This window comes from Mesoplodon bidens, assembly GCF_964165515.1.
Source record: "Mesoplodon bidens genome assembly, chromosome: 11".
NCBI lineage: Eukaryota > Metazoa > Chordata > Mammalia > Artiodactyla > Ziphiidae > Mesoplodon > Mesoplodon bidens.
Genome location: NC_138167.1, coordinates 65,112,663 through 65,126,684, shown reverse-complemented (window position 1 = coordinate 65,126,684; position 14,022 = coordinate 65,112,663). Strand labels below are relative to the sequence as shown.

The 14,022-nt window shown below is 45.9% G+C and overlaps 1 protein-coding gene across 1 annotated transcript in view; it reads left to right on the top strand.

Moving 5' to 3' along the window:
- The window catches only part of EP300 (EP300 lysine acetyltransferase), a 73,909-nt gene extending 60,514 nt beyond the window's left edge, over window positions 1–13,395 (top strand). The window contains exons 23-31 of the mRNA XM_081249056.1: window positions 382–449; window positions 1,630–1,780; window positions 1,901–2,047; window positions 2,692–2,805; window positions 4,029–4,194; window positions 4,976–5,140; window positions 6,676–6,837; window positions 9,562–9,843; window positions 10,066–13,395. Of these exons, the coding sequence (XP_081105182.1) occupies window positions 382–449; window positions 1,630–1,780; window positions 1,901–2,047; window positions 2,692–2,805; window positions 4,029–4,194; window positions 4,976–5,140; window positions 6,676–6,837; window positions 9,562–9,843; window positions 10,066–12,270 (3,460 nt within the window). The 3' untranslated portion in view covers window positions 12,271–13,395. The remainder of the gene's footprint in view (window positions 1–381; window positions 450–1,629; window positions 1,781–1,900; window positions 2,048–2,691; window positions 2,806–4,028; window positions 4,195–4,975; window positions 5,141–6,675; window positions 6,838–9,561; window positions 9,844–10,065) is intronic.
- The last annotated feature ends 627 nt before the right edge of the window (window positions 13,396–14,022 follow it).

Here is a 14,022-nt window from a genome sequence, read left to right as displayed (position 1 = left end):
CAGTGGCGTCTCTTGTTGCAGAGTACAGGCTCTAGGCGCACGGGCTTCAGTAGTTGTGGCGCACGGGCTTAGTTGCTCCGTGGCATGTGGAATCTTCCAGACCAGGGCTCGAACCTGTGTCCCCTGCATTGGCAGGCAGATTCTTAACCACTGCGCCACCAGGGAGGCCCTCAATTAGGTTTTTTATCCTTTTTCTCTTAATGTTTTCTAAAAGCTCTGTGTATATTGGTTATATTAACTCTTTGTTGTGTATTTAGAAATATTGCTCCCAGGTTGTCTTTTAAATTTGAACCTTACACATACATAAGATAGATTCTATAGCATACGTTACTTCAAGTGTTTCTCTAAGTTGTTTAAGCAAAGTCTTGGTTTACATTTTAGATTTGTCTGTGATGGCTGTTTAAAGAAGACTGCACGAACTAGAAAAGAAAATAAGTTTTCTGCTAAAAGTAAGTTTCATGCTTACAGGTAAAATTTGGCAAAGCTTCACTGAAGCATAGTTAAAAATAAACATCCAGAATGAATTATTTTGTTTCAACATTATTTGAAATTTAAAAAAATTTTTTTAGTTAATTTATTTTTTGGCTGCGTTGGGTCTTCGCTTCTGAGTGGGGGCCATTCTTCATTGTGGTGCGCCGGCTTCTCATTGCAGAGGCTTCTCCCGTTTGCGGAGCACGGGCTCCAGGCGCGCGGGCTTCAGTAGTTGCGGTTCGCGGGCTCTAGAGCGCAGGCTCAGCAGTTGTGGTGCACGAGCTTAGTTGCTCCGCGTCATGGGGGATCTTCCCAACCAGGGATCGAACCCGTGTCCCCTGCGTTGGCAGGCAGATTCCTATCCACTGCGCCACCAGGGAAGCCCCTATTTGAAATATTTAACCAAAGTGAAAACCAAATAATTTTTCCATGATGTACTTAACGTCGAACTGTAATGTACTTTTTGGTGTGAAAATCATTAGACCTAGTTATTTATAAGAAGGAGGATATGTGTTTTTCTTGTTCCTACACGTATCCTGATGGAGGCCAGATGTGGAAATACTTTCCCAGAATTGCCATCTGATGAATGATTCCCTCAGTTTTGTGTATACCCTTAGTCGGGACTGCATTTAGACCTGTCTGATCTTTTCAGTTGGGTGGGGATGGCAGTCAGTTTTAGTTTTGTAGAATGATGCCTTTGCAGTTTTTTGCTGATCTACAGGTTGCTTTTAATCCTCTGTAAAGCTTATCAAAGCACCCAACAGCTGTTAAATATTACTGCAATTGAGGCAAAGTGCATATGAGTGTTTGTTCTGTTTTTTGACTCTTCTGAAAAGGAAAATTTTTCAAAATAAAAAGTTGGGGAAAATAACATTTAAAAAGTATTAACTACCCTGCTTGCTTTAACTGCACATATACTGAAATCAGAATGATATAGAGATGATTAGCATGGCGCTCTGTAAGGATGATAGACTCATGAAGTGTTCCACATTAAATTTTCTTTTTAAGTATTGACTGGATTGCTAACTTAACAAAATCTATCAAGTAATCTTGTTAGTATTGAAAAAGCAGAAATGAGATTTGGTATTGAAACTTAAGACTGATAGTAATAAATTTGCACCTTAGATACTACTGAACTTTTAACTTTTAAATTCTTAGGGTTGCCATCTACCAGGCTTGGCACCTTTCTGGAGAATCGTGTGAATGACTTTCTGAGGCGACAAAATCACCCTGAGTCAGGAGAGGTCACTGTTAGAGTAGTTCATGCTTCTGACAAAACTGTGGAAGTCAAACCAGGCATGAAAGCAAGGTACCTAATAATTTCCCCTTTTCTTCTCTGTGGATCCACAGTTGCTCATACACAGTTACTGTTGATGAATCTAATCTGAATGAAATGTTGTGGTCTTTCCCTCCAACATGAATTGTATAGGTTTGTAGACAGTGGAGAGATGGCAGAATCCTTTCCATATCGAACCAAAGCCCTCTTTGCCTTTGAGGAGATTGATGGTGTTGACTTGTGTTTCTTTGGCATGCACGTTCAAGAGTATGGTTCTGACTGCCCCCCGCCCAACCAGAGGTAAGACTTTACTGTGGCTACTTTCTGATTTGCGTGGGAGTTTGAAGTTATAGTAAGGTAAACAAGCATAATGGACAAGAAAATATTTGATGTGCTTGTTTTGGAAATGCAAGTTTTCAAGTGTGTAGTATTGAAGTGAAACAAAATGAAAACAAAACTAGAAAATACTGCTCTTGTGTGGTCATAGTAATAGGGAAAGGGATGTGAACAGCAGCCTAAAACACAAAATAGGAAACAAACTGACGACTTTTCAGAAAATGTAATTAAGTCTAGGTTGTTTCAAGTACCTTGCTGAGATGTACGTGAAAGAATGTCATACAAATGACGTAGAATATGGTTTAGAATTCTCCATTTCCAAAATAGTATAAAGGCTAGAATAAGAGTGTTGCCAGAATATGTTTGGATTGCTCAATACTGTCTCAGGCCTGCTAGGTGCTGAGACTGTAATAGAGCCACAGGCCCACAAAACCCCCCGATGGGTTCACAATCTAGTCATTTACCTAAATAACTGTAATATTGTGTGATAAGCATTAAAAATGACAAGGTCAGCAAAGGGCGCAGAAAAGAGAGAAGGTGTTTTTAGCCACATCAGTAGGAACTCGTTCCGTGACTTGACCTGGCTTCTTTCTCCTCGTTTGGTATAGGAGAGTATACATATCATACCTGGATAGTGTTCATTTCTTCCGTCCTAAATGCTTGAGGACTGCAGTCTATCATGAAATTCTAATTGGGTATTTGGAATACGTCAAGAAATTAGGGTAAGCATAAAAACAAATGCTAGTTTTAAAAACAACTTGTTTAATTAGTTTTAAACTAATCACCACTGTGATATTATGGTGAGATATATAATATATGCAAATATGTAACTTTTGGTCTTTTTTCCTCAACTTTGGCTTTCATCTAATGGAACTATAATTTGGAGACCCTTGGTTAATTTTGCCAGTGGGAAAGAAATGGATATTTTGACCGTAGTTGCACCCATCCCAGATTGTTTTATTTTGTTCAGTTAAGCTGTTAGGTACAGTTTGATTTGAAGGGCCAGAACCTTAACCTGCACTTGGTCCTTTTGCACCTTTTGAAACCAGAGTATCAAAACCAAAATCACACTAAGGTCTGGAGATAAAAAAAATTCATCAGACTGGTTCCTTACCTTCAAGGTATATATGTACTTGAGAATATTTAGCACCTCACCACCACCTCACCTTGCAGGTTATTCCTTTTAACAGTTTGCATTTCATTTAGCCCTCCTGCTGACATGGATTCATTTTCCTTTGCATTGTAGCTTTTGTTTGGTCTTTAAATGCAAATTTGGGATTTTTTTGATCCAGGGTTATGCCTAGTTCTGGCCTGAAAGACTTTTTTTCTTTTTTTTTTTTTGGCTGCGTTGGGTCTTCGTTGCTGCAGCCGGGGGCTACTCTTGCGTTGCGGTGTGCAGGCTTCTCATTACGGTGGCTTCTCTTTGCTACGTGCAGGCTCAGTAGTTCTGGCTCATGGGCTTAGTGGCTCCACGGCATGTGGGATCTTTTAGGACCAGGGATCGAACCCGCATCCCCTGCATTTGCAGGTGGATTCTTTTTTTTTTTTTTTTTTGCGGTACGTGGGCCTCTCACTGTTGTGGCCTCTCCCGTTGCGGAGCACAGGCTCCGGACGCGCAGGCTCAGCGGCCATGGCTCACGGGCCCAGCCGCTCCGCGGCATGTGGGATCTTCCCAGACCGGGGCATGAACCAGTGTCCCCTGCATCGGCAGGCGGACTCTCAACCACTGCGCCACCAGGGAAGCCCTGCAGGTGGATTCTTAACCACTGTGCCACCAGGGAAGTCCCTGGCCTAAGACTTTTGGTCTGATGTGGATTGCACACTTCGTATTATCTTGGGGAAATCATTGGTTTCTGTACTGACTCCACTTTGTAGTTTAAAGTATAGCATTCTTTCTAGAATGGGTGATCTTTCTCTTGAATGTTCCTTCTCTTTGTGTTGTTAGATATACAACAGGGCATATTTGGGCATGCCCTCCAAGTGAGGGAGACGACTACATCTTCCATTGCCACCCCCCCGACCAGAAGATACCCAAGCCCAAGCGACTGCAGGAGTGGTACAAAAAGATGCTCGACAAGGCTGTATCCGAGCGAATTGTCCATGACTACAAGGTCAGGAGTGGGGGGATGATAGAACTGTGGCTTGACTAATCCTGCTGCTCTGTATTCTGCTCTTTTTACTATCTTAACAAAAATCTTCTGTTTGTTCTCCCTCTTCCATGTAATTTGTAAAATTAAGTTAATTTGATAGCGGGTGTTTTCTTTCCTGAATTACTAAGATGAGTGGATCTGGCAAAATATTTAATAGCCATTTGTGATTGTAGGGTATCTCATGCTAAGAAACTTGAACTACTAAATATCTTATCTGTTTTTACTCATGGGGAGGAAAACATGAAATGGGTGTTTTCCTAAGCAGCCCAGCAAATCATTCTTTAACCATGTGGTTTCCAGTAATTGTAATCGGGGTTGTTTGGAACATATTTCTCAGTAGGAACCGCTGATACTTCAAGGGTGTGTGCAAGGTGGGCGTGCCTCCCATCGCACTGCGTTCTGTCTCAAGAGTGGTAGAAGCCACGGTGTGAATGATGCTGCCTTTGCTATTGTTCCTGACAGGATAGTTTGCCGCCTGGTTATGTAAAGGCGGATAAGTTCCCTGTCCTCGTGGGTAGAGGAAAGAGGAACCAGAAATACTGATTTCAGACCAGACCTTTCACTGCTTGTGACACTAAATGTCTCCTCGGACATCAGACTTGGGTATAAAATCTCTGCCATCTTCCAGAAGACACATCTGATTCTTCATGTTTCTTGCATCCGTCAGCTATGACTGCTTCTGTATAATAAACGTGTTTTTTTTAATATATAAATTCTTATTTGTACACGGATATTTTCACAGGATATTTTTAAACAAGCTACTGAAGATCGATTAACAAGTGCGAAGGAATTGCCTTACTTTGAAGGTGATTTCTGGCCCAATGTACTGGAAGAGAGCATTAAGGAACTGGAACAGGAGGAGGAAGAGAGAAAGCGAGAGGAGAACACCAGCAACGAAAGCACAGATGTGAGGGCTTTGCATTTCCCTTTCCAGCCTCTGCCTATTCTCATGTATAACCCAGAAGTGAGCTTAAGTTTTTAACATGGTCTTAAAGCTCTCAGCTCTTCAAGTTGGGCAAGAAATATTGGCGTAGATAAGTTACTGTGGTTCTACTTGAGTGGTTTTAAGCCTTTTTTAGCATCAGACCTCTTTTAATATATAAATTGATTGATTGATTGGCTGATTTTGGGTCTTCGTTGCTGTGTGCGGGCTTTCTCTAGTTGCGGCGAGCGGGGGCTACTCTTTGTTACGGTGCATGGGCTTCTCATTGTGGTGGCTTCTCTTCGTTGCAGAGCACAGGCTCTAGGCACGCGGGCTGCAGTAGTTGTGGCTCACAGGCTCTAGAGCACAGGCTCAGTAGTTGTGGCACACAGGCTTAGTTGCTCCGTGGCATGTGCAATCCTCCTGGACCAGGGCTCGAACCCGTGTCCCCTGCACTGGCAGGCGGATTCTCAACCACTGAGCCACCAGGGAAGTCCCAGACCTAATTTTTTTAAAATATTTATTTATTTGGCTCCGCAGAGTCTTAGTTACAGCATGCGGGACCTACTTCCCTGACCAGGGATCGAACCCGGGCCCCCTGCATTGGGAGCGCGGAGTCTTAGCCATTGGACCACAGGGAAGTACCAGACCTCATTTTTAAATGGAATCTTGGATTTCTAGTAATGGAAGACTGAGAAAATTACCCATCTAGAGCATGGGGTTGGTAAACTTTCTCTGCAAAGTTCTAGATTATGAATATTTGGGGCCTTACAGGTCATATATTGTCTCCAGCACATTCTTTTTTTCTTTAAACAACACTTCATAGATATAAAAACCATCATTCTTAGCCATACAAAAACAGGCCTGGGCCAGAGTTTGCCAGTCCCCAAACAGAACCTCTGTTGTAGATGGATCATCTGAGGAGCTTTTCCTTGTCGTTTATTTCTCCATAGTTTATCTAGATTGCCCTTGCTTAGTCTGAACTATTAAAGTCACCCTTAAATAGTCTAATAAGAACCCTTTACAGCCTGCAGTTTAAACTCCTTGATTGTTTTTCAATGTTTTTTTTTGAATAGTAGGCCCATAAAATTCTAGAAAGTGAGTGGAAGGAAGTGTAGCCAAGGCCTTTGGCTCCCTACTCGTGGGCACACTTCACTAGACCACACTGCCACTCACTCCTTGTTCTTGTCCTCAAATCTGGGATAGCCTGGGTCCACCTGAGGTGTCTCCTTGGTCTGCAGGGTTCTTCTGGCCAAAAAGCTAAGGCTGCCATTGTCTTAATGAAGAGACATTAGTGGAGACATTCTTCACTGGAAAAAAATAAGTGCAAAAACGTTAGTAAACTTTAGTTTACTGTAAATAACAGCCTTAAAAAAAAGAGGATGAATAAAGAGAGCAGATGGTGGAAGGTGGAAGGTTATGATCTCTAGTTTCAAAAATGGAGTCTTTTTACCATTATTTTTTCTTAAATCTCTTAACAAATAGTTAACATTTTCTCATCCTCTTGTGCTAAACTGCAGGTGACAAAGGGAGACAGCAAAAATGCTAAAAAGAAGAATAATAAGAAAACTAGCAAAAACAAGAGCAGCCTGAGTAGGGGCAGTAAGAAAAAGCCAGGCCTGCCCAGTGTATCCAATGACCTCTCGCAAAAGCTGTACGCCACCATGGAGAAGCATAAAGAGGTAAGATACAGCCACCAGAAGTGGACAAAAACAGGGCAGGATTTCTCAGAAACTGCCCACCATGGTTGGTATTTATGATGTGAGCACCAGACCATTTGAAATTCAGAAGGAAGAAAATCATTTGAGGGGAAAAAAGGCAAAAAGAGGATGGCTAGAGTGGGTGGTGAGAATAGGAAATGGTAAGCCGTCTTTGATTTGTAGCTGTTATAAAGCTAGATGGTGTTGGGAAAGTATAAGCAGTTTGTCTGACCCTGTTTTTTGTAATCCTTTTATGTTTGTATTTCTCTCCGTTGTTCAGGAGATTGGCTTGTTGGGTACCTTTATTGTTTTGTTTTAGACCAAGCTCCTTAGAACTCCATTTGGCCATTCCAGTTTGTCTGTAATGGAACTTTGGCAAAATGAATGAATATTTGCCTTCCTGAAAGGGAACTGGGAAGTGTAGAGAATTGAAAAGTTAAACTTTCATATATGCACCTGTAACACCTTCTCAGCAAAGTTAAAACTTTGAATTATTTCATTATTTGAATTGCTTATTTATTGTTATAGGTAGCTTGGGAGTAAAACTGGGTGTGTTGGACTTTTTCCCCCCAACGTCATCATTGCTAAGATGAGGAGTCTTGAAGGGTAATTCATGTCAGTTTGTTTTTTGATTTTTTTTTTTTAACATCTGTTTGGCTCTGTGTTCAGACATCATAGTCAAGTTCTTATAGGAAGAGGCCATTATGTGGAGAGGGAACTTGAAGGCTTGGTTCAAGGTGTGGATGCCTTACTTAGATAATGATTGTCAGCTGTTTAGAGCAATATATAGTGACACAGAATTCTGTCGTAACAGCAGTTGGGGAAAGCCCTTAGAGTATGTTGCAATAGGTGTGACTTAAGTTGTGGATACATCATCTGAAGAAGATGTGGGTAGTAGTCACCTGTTAGGAGTTAGAATCTAAGGTCGTCAATTTAGGTTAAATCCAAGTATTGTCTTAGCTCTAGGGTGACATACAGTGGAATCAGTCATAATGGTTTGTTATTGGATGGTTGGCCATAGTGAAGATTTCCTGGGGAGTCACCAGATGGTTTTATCTGCCCTTCTTTTGAATGGGTTGCTGCAGACATTCGCTACTTGTTAGATCAAGTACTTTCCTGTGTGTGATCACATTTTCAAAATGCTCTTCCTTGCTTTATGAGTGCTTTCTTTGAGCCACAATATCAAACCCAGTATTACAAGGTCAGACACACAACATAGTCCTCCCTTGATGTTTTTAACTTTTGGCATCTGTTTAGTTTTTTTTTGTTTGTTTTTTGTTTTTCCGGTACACGGGCCTCTCACCACTGTGGCCTCTCCCGCTGCGGAGCACAGGCTCCGGACGCACAGGCTCAGCGGCCATGGCTCACGGGCCCAGCCGCTCCGCGGCATGTGGGATCCTCCCAGACCGGGACACAAACCCGTGTCCCCTGCATCGGCAGGCGGACTCCCAACCACCGCGCCACCAGAGAAGCCCTGGCATCTGTTTTTATATGTCTTTAGTCAGTGTGTGCACTCTTGTCCTATGTTTTCTTTTTTTTTGTTTTTTTCAAGTTTTTGTTTTTGGCCACACTGTGTGGCATGCAGGGTCTTAATAGCTCGCCAACCAGGGATCAAACCCATGCCCCCTGCAGTGGAAGCATGGAGTCTTAAGCAGTGGACCGCCAGGGAAGTCCCTGTGTTCTTTTTCTAGACTCTTGTTTTATGCCAGCATTGCTGCCCAAGTATATAACAGATGTTACTGCCAGTTTGCACAGATTTTCAGCCTCTGAAAAACTGGTAGAATATAGTGGGCAATACAGCAGTTACTCACAAGGTCTTGATCTCTTGAAGTTTCCATTTTACATTTTTTTATTACATATATAATCCCAGCTTCCTCTTGCAGCTTTTACACCAGTGGTTATGGGAATTAATGGTGGTTGTGTGTCTTTAAACTTCAATGAACAAACTTCAACATTTGCTGTTTCTGTAGCAAGGACGAAGGAGGTTTTGCTTTTTAATTTTCCCACCCCTACCAACTTTTTTTTTCCTCCAAACTTACAGGAAAGTTATATAGAAGATGCCCTCCCATAGCCTTCACTTAGATTCACCAACTGTTAACATTCTGCTACATTTTCTTTTTATCTTTATTGCAGCAAGTCCCTTCTAGGAAGGAGGGCGTTTTCTGCGTGAGCACGCTGTGGCTTCACGCTCAGGAACCTCGCCTGCTGCCGCCGTCTCGGGACTGCTTCTCTTGCTCCTTGCCGAGTCGCCATGTTTCGGTTCCTAGCCTTACTTTCTTAACATGACATGGAAGACTCCAGGCCAATTGTTTTATAGAATGTCCCTCAATTTGATTTTTCTGTTTCCTTATGATTAGAGTCAGGTTAAACCATGGATTGCATCTTAAAGTAGACCACTTTGAGGCAATATGTCCACTGTACGGTGCTGTACCCGACCAGTCTTCTTTTGAAGAAATTATTGAATGAGGTAGAAAACATAAGATGTAGATTCTTTAGGCCCATCGTAGACAGTCCCAGAGAAGAGCACAGAGGTAGTGAAGCAGGAGAAAGAGGGCCATGTCGTGTAACCTTGCGAGGTGGTCATAAAACTAAGCCAGGCGTCCCGGCCCCCCAGGTGCACAGCCTGGCCCACCCGTCCGCGGCATCTGGTCCAGTGCCCCGTGGTGCTCTACTGCCAGAGTCAGGATGAGACTGTCTGTTTTGCAGGTCTTCTTCGTGATCCGTCTCATCGCCGGCCCCGCCGCCAACTCCCTGCCTCCCATCGTTGATCCTGACCCCCTCATCCCCTGCGACCTGATGGACGGGCGGGATGCCTTTCTCACCCTCGCAAGGGACAAGCACCTGGAGTTCTCCTCACTCCGAAGAGCCCAGTGGTCCACCATGTGCATGCTGGTGGAGCTGCACACCCAGAGCCAGGACCGCTTCGTCTACACCTGCAACGAGTGCAAACACCACGTGGAGACGCGCTGGCACTGCACCGTGTGCGAGGTAGGCCCCTGGCGGGGGGTGGGGGGGTGGGGGGTGCTTCCTAGGCTCCGGGGCCACTGGTGAGTAACAGGACGGGGTGGGCAGGGTCTGGTCTCAAATCTGAGTGGTTGGTTAGAGACTTTCTCTAAAACGGGGCTTTTTATTTAGCCCAAGCAGAGTATGTAAATACTTTTGAATGACTTTAATCCTGGAGAGTTGACCTGCACCTGTGTCTTCCCCCAGGATTATGATTTGTGTATCACCTGCTATAACACTAAAAACCATGACCACAAAATGGAGAAACTCGGTCTCGGGTTAGATGACGAGAGCAACAACCAGCAGGCCGCGGCCACCCAGAGCCCGGGAGACTCCCGCCGCCTGAGCATCCAGCGGTGCATCCAGTCTCTGGTCCACGCCTGCCAGTGCCGAAATGCCAACTGCTCCCTGCCCTCCTGCCAGAAGATGAAGCGGGTTGTGCAGCACACCAAGGGCTGCAAGCGCAAGACCAACGGAGGGTGCCCCATCTGCAAGCAGCTCATCGCCCTCTGCTGCTACCACGCCAAGCACTGCCAGGAGAACAAGTGCCCCGTGCCCTTCTGCCTCAACATCAAGCAGAAGCTCCGGCAGCAGCAGCTACAGCACCGGCTCCAGCAAGCCCAGATGCTCCGCAGGAGGATGGCCAGCATGCAGCGGGCTGGCGTGGTGGGGCAGCAGCAGGGCCTGCCCTCCCCGACGCCTGCGACCCCGACCACGCCCACCGGCCAGCAGCCGACCACCCCACAGACGCCCCAGCCCCCCTCCCAGCCCCAGCCCACCCCTCCCACCAGCATGCCGCCCTACTTGCCCAGGACTCAGGCTCCCGGCCCGGTGTCCCAGGGCAAGGCGGCCGGCCAGGTCACCCCCCCGACCCCTCCGCAGACTGCTCAGCCACCCCTTCCAGGACCCCCGCCTGCAGCGGTGGAAATGGCGATGCAGATTCAGAGGGCAGCCGAGACGCAGCGCCAGATGGCCCATGTGCAAATTTTTCAAAGGCCGATCCAGCACCAGATGCCCCAAATGACTCCGATGGCCCCCATGGGTATGAACGCACCCCCCATGGCCAGAGGTCCCGGCGGGCATTTGGAGCCAGGGGTGGGGCCCACAGGGATGCAGCAGCCACCACCGTGGGCCCAAGGAGGATTGCCTCAGCCCCAGCACCTGCAGCCCGGGATGCCCAGGCCAGCCATGATGTCAGTGTCACAGCACGGTCAGCCCCTGAACATGGCTCCCCAACCGGGATTGGGCCAGGTAGGTGTGAGCCCTCTCAAACCGGGCACTGTGTCTCAACAAGCCTTACAAAGCCTCCTGCGGACTCTCAGGTCTCCCAGCTCCCCCCTGCAGCAGCAACAGGTGCTTAGTATCCTTCATGCCAACCCCCAGCTGTTGGCTGCGTTCATCAAGCAGCGGGCTGCCAAGTACGCCAACTCCAATCCGCAGCCCCTCCCCGGGCAGCCCGGCGTGCCCCAGGGCCAGCCAGGGCTGCAGCCCCCCGCCATGCCGGGCCAACAGGGGGTCCACTCCAGCCCCGCCATGCCGAACTTGAATCCCATGCAGGCGGGCGTCCAGAGGGCTGGCCTGCCCCCGCAGCAAGCGCCGCAGCAGCAGCTCCCGCCGCCCATGGGGGGGATGAGCCCCCAGGCTCAGCAGATGAGCATGAATCACAGCACCATGCCGGCGCAATTCCGAGACATTCTGAGGCGGCAGCAGATGATGCAGCAGCAGCAGCAGCAGCAGCAGGGAGCGGGGCCAGGAGTCGGACCTGGGCTGGCCAGCCACAGCCAGTTCCAACCGCCCCAGGGCCTGGGCTACCCTGCCCCCCAGCCGCCGCCACCACCGCCGCCCCGGATGCAGCAGCACATGCAGCACCTGCAGCAAGGGAGTGGGGGCCAGCTGGGCCAGCTCCCCCAGGCCCTGGGGGCAGAGGCAGGAGCCGGTCTGCAGGCCTATCAGCAGCGACTCCTTCAGCAACAGATGGGGTCACCTGCTCAGCCCAACCCCATGAGCCCCCAGCAGCATATGCTCCCGAGTCAGGCTCAGTCCCCGCACCTTCCAGGCCAGCAGATCCCATCTCTCTCCAATCAAGTGCGGTCTCCCCAGCCTGTTCCTTCTCCGCGGCCACAGTCCCAGCCCCCCCACTCCAGCCCTTCCCCACGGATGCAGCCTCAGCCTTCTCCACACCACGTTTCCCCACAGACCAGTTCTCCACATCCTGGACTGGTCGCTGCCCAGGGCAACCCCATGGAACAAGGGCATTTTGCCAGCCCGGACCAGAATTCGATGCTCTCTCAGCTGACTAGCAATCCAGGCATGGCAAACCTCCATGGTGCCAGCGCCACGGACCTGGGACTCAGCACCGACAACTCAGACTTGAATTCAAACCTCTCACAGAGTACACTAGACATACACTAGAGACACCTTGTATTTTGGGAGCAAAAAAATTATTTTCTCTTGAGACTTTTTGTACTGAAAACAATTTTTTTGAATCTTTCTTAGCCTAAAAGACAATTTTCCTTGGAACACACAAGAACTGCGCGGTAGCTGTTTGTGGCTTAAAGCAAACATGCGAAATGAACCTGAGGGGTGATGATTGATAGAACACAAAGAATCTATTTTTGTTATGGCTGGTCCCCACCAGCCTGGTTTTTTTTTCCCTTGTGTGTTTGGTTCAAGTGTGCACTGGGAGGAGGCTGAGGTCTGTGAAGCCAACCACATGCTCCCGCCTTGCACCTCCAATAGGTTTTATTATTTTTTTTAAATTAATGAAAATATGTAATATTAATAGTTATTATTTACTGGTGCAGATGGTTGACATTCTTCCCTATTTTCCTCACTTTATGGAAGCGTTAAAAAAGAACATTTCTAAAACCAGAGGACAAAAGGGGTTAATGTTACTTTAAAATTACATTCTATATATATATAAATATATATAAATATATATTAAAATACCAACTTTTTTCTCTGGGTGCAAAGATGTTCATTCTTTTAAAAATGTTTAAAAAAAAAAAAAAAGGAAAAAAAAGTCCCCTCAAGTCAACTTTTGTGCTCCAGAAAATTTTCTATTCCGTAAGTCTGATCGTAAAAACTTCAAGTATTAAAGTAATTTGTACATGTAGAGAGAAAAATGACTTTTTCAAAATATACAGGGGCAGCTGCCAAATTGATGTATTATATATTGTGGTTCTGTTTCTTGAAAGAATTTTTTTCGTTATTTTTACATCTAACAAAGGAAAAAATTTAAAAGAGGGTAAGAAACGATTCCAGTGGGATGATTTTAACATGCAAAATGTCCCTGGGGTTTCTTCTTTGCTTGCTTTCTTCCTCCTTACCCTGTCCACCCCCAAAACACACACACACACACACACACACACACACACACACACTTTCTGTAAAACTTGAAAATAGAAAGCAAAAACCCTCAACTTGTAAATCATGAGATTAAAGTTGATTACTTATAAATATGAACTTTGGATCACTGTATAGACTGTTAAATTTGATTTCTTATTACCTATTGTTAAATAAACTGTGTGAGACAGACACCTGACTTTGTTTCACTTCTTGCATCTTTATCTTAGAATGCCTCAGTTTAAATGCCTGATGTGTAGGATTCAGGTTGGTGAGGGGGAGTGCAAGCACTAGCTTGCAGCCCTCCCTATTACGTGAAGTGATTTTGTGATAAAATAGATGTAAAAAAAACAGATTTTGGTAAATTTGTCCAAAGTTCAGGGGAAAACATAAATACCAGCTAAATGTTCATTTTATCCGTTTGAATTGATACTAATTAGCCTTTATCAGCTTGATACAGGTCCTCCTTCTGTGGTCCCCTGGGGATAACCTCATGGTCTTCCAATCACCCTCATCTACAGGGATAAGAATGAGCACCGAAGAGGGGTCATATCTGCCTAAGTCACAATAACTCCTTGAAAAAGCACTTAAGCTGGGCTGATGATACATCCCTATTCTCTGTTACACTTTGTTTTTGCTACCTGCCAGGAAATCAGGGGAATGAGGCTGTAGGAAAGGAAACTGTGGAAATAAACCCAGGAGGCTGAGAGAGATGACAACAGGGAGTCTGATACTGTGCTAGACACTGAAGAATGGAGAGGTTACCAGTCCTCCCTCTAACTGAACACTACATCGCCTTTGAACAAGTTCGAAAACTCA